We start from the raw sequence: 3,613 nt of genomic DNA on the forward strand, positions 1-3,613 counted from the left end.
CATAAAATAAAGGATTTTGCTGTGTGTTTTAGGTGTCCATCAGGCCAACAGCATCGGAAGATGGTGCTCCACCTGAATCCTTAGCCTCATCAGTTACACAGTAAGCACTTACTGACACCAGGACAGTATTATAACTAGAGCTTGATATCGTCACCGATTTCTAGAGTTGATTCGATTCGGATTCACAAGGTCCCAACTGCAGAAATGAGGCGTTCTTGTCAGAAATCATAAAAAACAGCGGCCAACAGCGTTGTAAACAATGGTAGACTGAATGGTAGACTAAGCAAGCAAATAATGCAAAAAACAGAGATTTTCGATGGGAATCTGTTCTTGAAGTACACTGAGAGAGAGCTGTGCAGGAAGTGTGATTTTATCGTGGTGGAAACAAAACAGCAAAAGTAAGAGGGAATTAATGATGTTTATGTGAAGCAAAATGTGATCTTCTTTTGCTGCTGGTTCAATCAATTTTGGTTGAAGAGAGACGAACCTGAAGGTTCAGAATCTGTGAGCTGTCGACTTTCATCCCCGACGGCGTGTCTGTGTATGTGTTGTTGGGTGAGAAAGTCAACATCTCACAGATTCTGATGCATTGGGTCAGCGCTTTGTGTTTACATATTTGTGTGGAATCCGTTTACCTGCTCTCATTTACTGTTTTAGCCGTTTGGTGGTTTTTGAGATAGTTTTGTGAGGTTTAACCTGAGATTCTGGCATTTCTGGCAAAATACATTTATATTTAAAAATCTATTCAGGATTTAATTAATCGATATCGCTTTATTCAAGCTAAAATCAATTTTAATCAGAAAAACGATTATCGAAACCCACCACTAATTATAAATATATAAACATGCTTACAGCATTGTGTATATTTCAGGCTGTGAAGTAATTGTATCATTTTTCTAGGAACAACAGTGAATCATCATCACAAAACACTCCAAGTAACTCCTCAAACCCTTCTACGTCCCAGGTCTGTTCTAACATAATTCAAAGTAATAACAACTGTAATACATTAATAGTAATAGAACAATAGTAAACAACAATAGGAGCAGAACCATGTTTATGTTTTAAATTTTGCTGTAAAAACCAAATACGTGTTTATGCATTTTAGGCATCCTCTGTATCTTCTGGGTCTGAGACTATCACATCTGTCAGGTACTCAACAAGAACTTCATTTTAAACCACTTTAATAAAGGGCAAGTCCACAAAGGAGAAGAGAATAGGGATAGGTAATGACTTAATGTCTGTGTCCCATTAGCTGGACATGGTCCATGACATACAGTATTATAATTTAAGAGCACTGAAAAGGAGTCTTAGCCTCTGTGATGGCTTTCACTACAGATTCAAAAAAAAAAAAAAGCCCAAGTCATAAAGGTGCCATATCATTTATATATTCTTTCCTTCCTCGGAGTTCATGCAGACAAATTAATTAAATTCAAGTCAGTGCCGCTAAAAAAAATCCAGTCGATTTTTTTTTTCAATGTTTTGTTTTGAGTGACAATGTTATTAGTAAACAGAAACATACTCAGTGATTAAGTTCTATAAAGTAAAAAATAAATAAACAAACGAAAGTACCATGGAAAAGCAGTTCAGTCAAATGGAACACAAGAAAGAAAACATTTTCCTTTCCATGATGGGTTTGGGCCCATCGGGCAGTTTCAGAGCTTTCATGGCCAAAAAGTGACAGCAGCGCAGACCTCTGGGGTCATTTATGGTAAATGCAAGTCCACCTTGTGTGTATGAGAAACAAGAGATCCTGTAGAAGGGTAAATCCAGAATCGGAAACAGTTGTTGCTTATGGAGCAGCTGGACATAGCTTGACGTCAACTTGGAGAGCTTTTTTAGCTTCAGCAGCAATCTAATGATCACAGTCTAAGTAACAATTTTAATGTAAGCCAAGGGTAAGTGTCAAGTAACCGTGCCGTGCAGAAAAACCTGTCAAAATCATTGGTCGTTTTCAGAAATACCTCAGTCACTCAGTCAACACACACACACACACACACACACACACACACACACACACACACACTTTTGAATAAGTTGATAAGAGCTTTCTGTATTTGATCAATTAATTTTATTGCATTTTTGCATAAGTAATAGTGTTGCTGTCCACAGGTTTACTTCAGAATTTGAACCCTTGGAGCATCTTGGTAAGGGGGCCTTTGGTTCTGTTTACAAAGTAAGACATAAACAGTTGAAGATAGAATATGCTGTGAAGGTCGGCTGCTATAAAGAGTTAAGTATGCCACAGTAGGATTCCAGCATTCAGTGTTATATGCACAGTACTTGTGCACTTTCTGTATTGACACTTTTCTTATTGTGTTTCAGAAAATCTCTTCGAGAGGTGAGAACATTATCAGACCTCTTCCACCGTAACATTGTTAGATATTACACGTTCTGGATGCAGGATACTGGATACGAGTGGGACCTTAGAGACAGTTGTGACAGTTACGCCTCTTCACAGTGAGTCCTGTGGACCCACTTTTATATATTAACTTTTTGTTAAAAGGTTAAAGTTAAATATTTACATCACTTTTTCCTTTTCTTTTTTTTTTACATTTTTAGCACTGCAGATAACCCCGAGACAAAGTTCCTGTATATTCAGATGGAGTTATGTGCCAAAAACACACTGAGAGACTGGATTGATGAGAAGAATAAAGAGAGTGAACAAGACTCCAAGCGAAGAGAAGAAAGTCTGAGAATTGTTCAAGAAATAGTTTGTGGAGTCGAGTATATTCACTCCAAGAACCACATCCACAGAGACCTTAAGGTGAGACAATGCAGCAAATTTCAAGACAAAATAAAATTGTTCTGCTGAAATTAGAAGGTACTTCAAGTGTGTGACCCCTTAATGTGTCCTCTGGTTTACTATGATAAGGGTCTTTAGGCGCCCTGAGACACATAACAGACTTTTGTTGACTATTTTTAAATCTGCTTTTAGGGCATTCATGAAACTATCAAACAATAGATTGTGCAACATCATTGCTGATTTTTTGGTCCCTAGAAATGATCAAATAAATAAACATAAATATACCTCTTTGATAATTTTGCTCAAACATACCTCATGTTCTTCTTTTGAATGCAAAGCCTGCAAACATCATGTTTGGAGTGGAAGGAGAAGTGAAGATTGGGGACTTTGGTCTGGTCACCAGTGATGATGATGATGAAGAGAGAACAGTGTGCAAAGGAACTCCATCTTACATGGCTCCTGAACAAGTGAGATGGTCTATACTGACAATAATGTTTACTTCTTGTGTTTCATTGGTTAATAAATAGGATTTTTATAAATGGCCTAAGTACTACATGTGAGCCTTTCACACTTAACAAAGCTCAGTCTCACCTCTCTTTAGTGGTGAGAGCTGTAAAATCATCAGCTTTTCTTCCCGCAGAATTTTATTTGACCCTCAAATTTAAGCAATTAAACTGAAAGATGAAAAGATTTGTTGAATTCAAGCATAACTGTAACATTTAGCACAGTGATTGAGAAAAATATGACATCAGATACATTTGTCCTTTGTCTGTTTGTCAATCACAGAAGACTGAGAGGAAGTACGACAGAAAAGTGGACATGTTTGCTTTGGGGCTGATATTCTTTGAACTCCTTTGGAAACTTTCTACT

The 3,613-nt window shown here is 37.3% G+C and overlaps 1 protein-coding gene across 1 annotated transcript in view; it reads left to right on the forward strand.

Moving 5' to 3' along the window:
• The window catches only part of LOC102299611 (interferon-induced, double-stranded RNA-activated protein kinase), a gene marked incomplete at its 3' end in the record, with an annotated part of 10,281 nt that extends 6,668 nt beyond the window's left edge, over window positions 1-3,613 (forward strand). The window contains 8 exon segments of the mRNA XM_014338084.2: window positions 33-100; window positions 901-964; window positions 1,106-1,149; window positions 2,110-2,229; window positions 2,323-2,457; window positions 2,560-2,764; window positions 3,082-3,210; window positions 3,530-3,613. Of these exon segments, the coding sequence (XP_014193570.1) occupies window positions 33-100; window positions 901-964; window positions 1,106-1,149; window positions 2,110-2,229; window positions 2,323-2,457; window positions 2,560-2,764; window positions 3,082-3,210; window positions 3,530-3,613 (849 nt within the window).

The sequence above is a fragment of the Haplochromis burtoni genome, unplaced genomic scaffold (assembly GCF_018398535.1).
Source record: "Haplochromis burtoni strain Fernald_Lab_line unplaced genomic scaffold, NCSU_Asbu1 Contig_207, whole genome shotgun sequence".
NCBI classification, from domain to species: Eukaryota; Metazoa; Chordata; class Actinopteri; order Cichliformes; family Cichlidae; genus Haplochromis; species Haplochromis burtoni.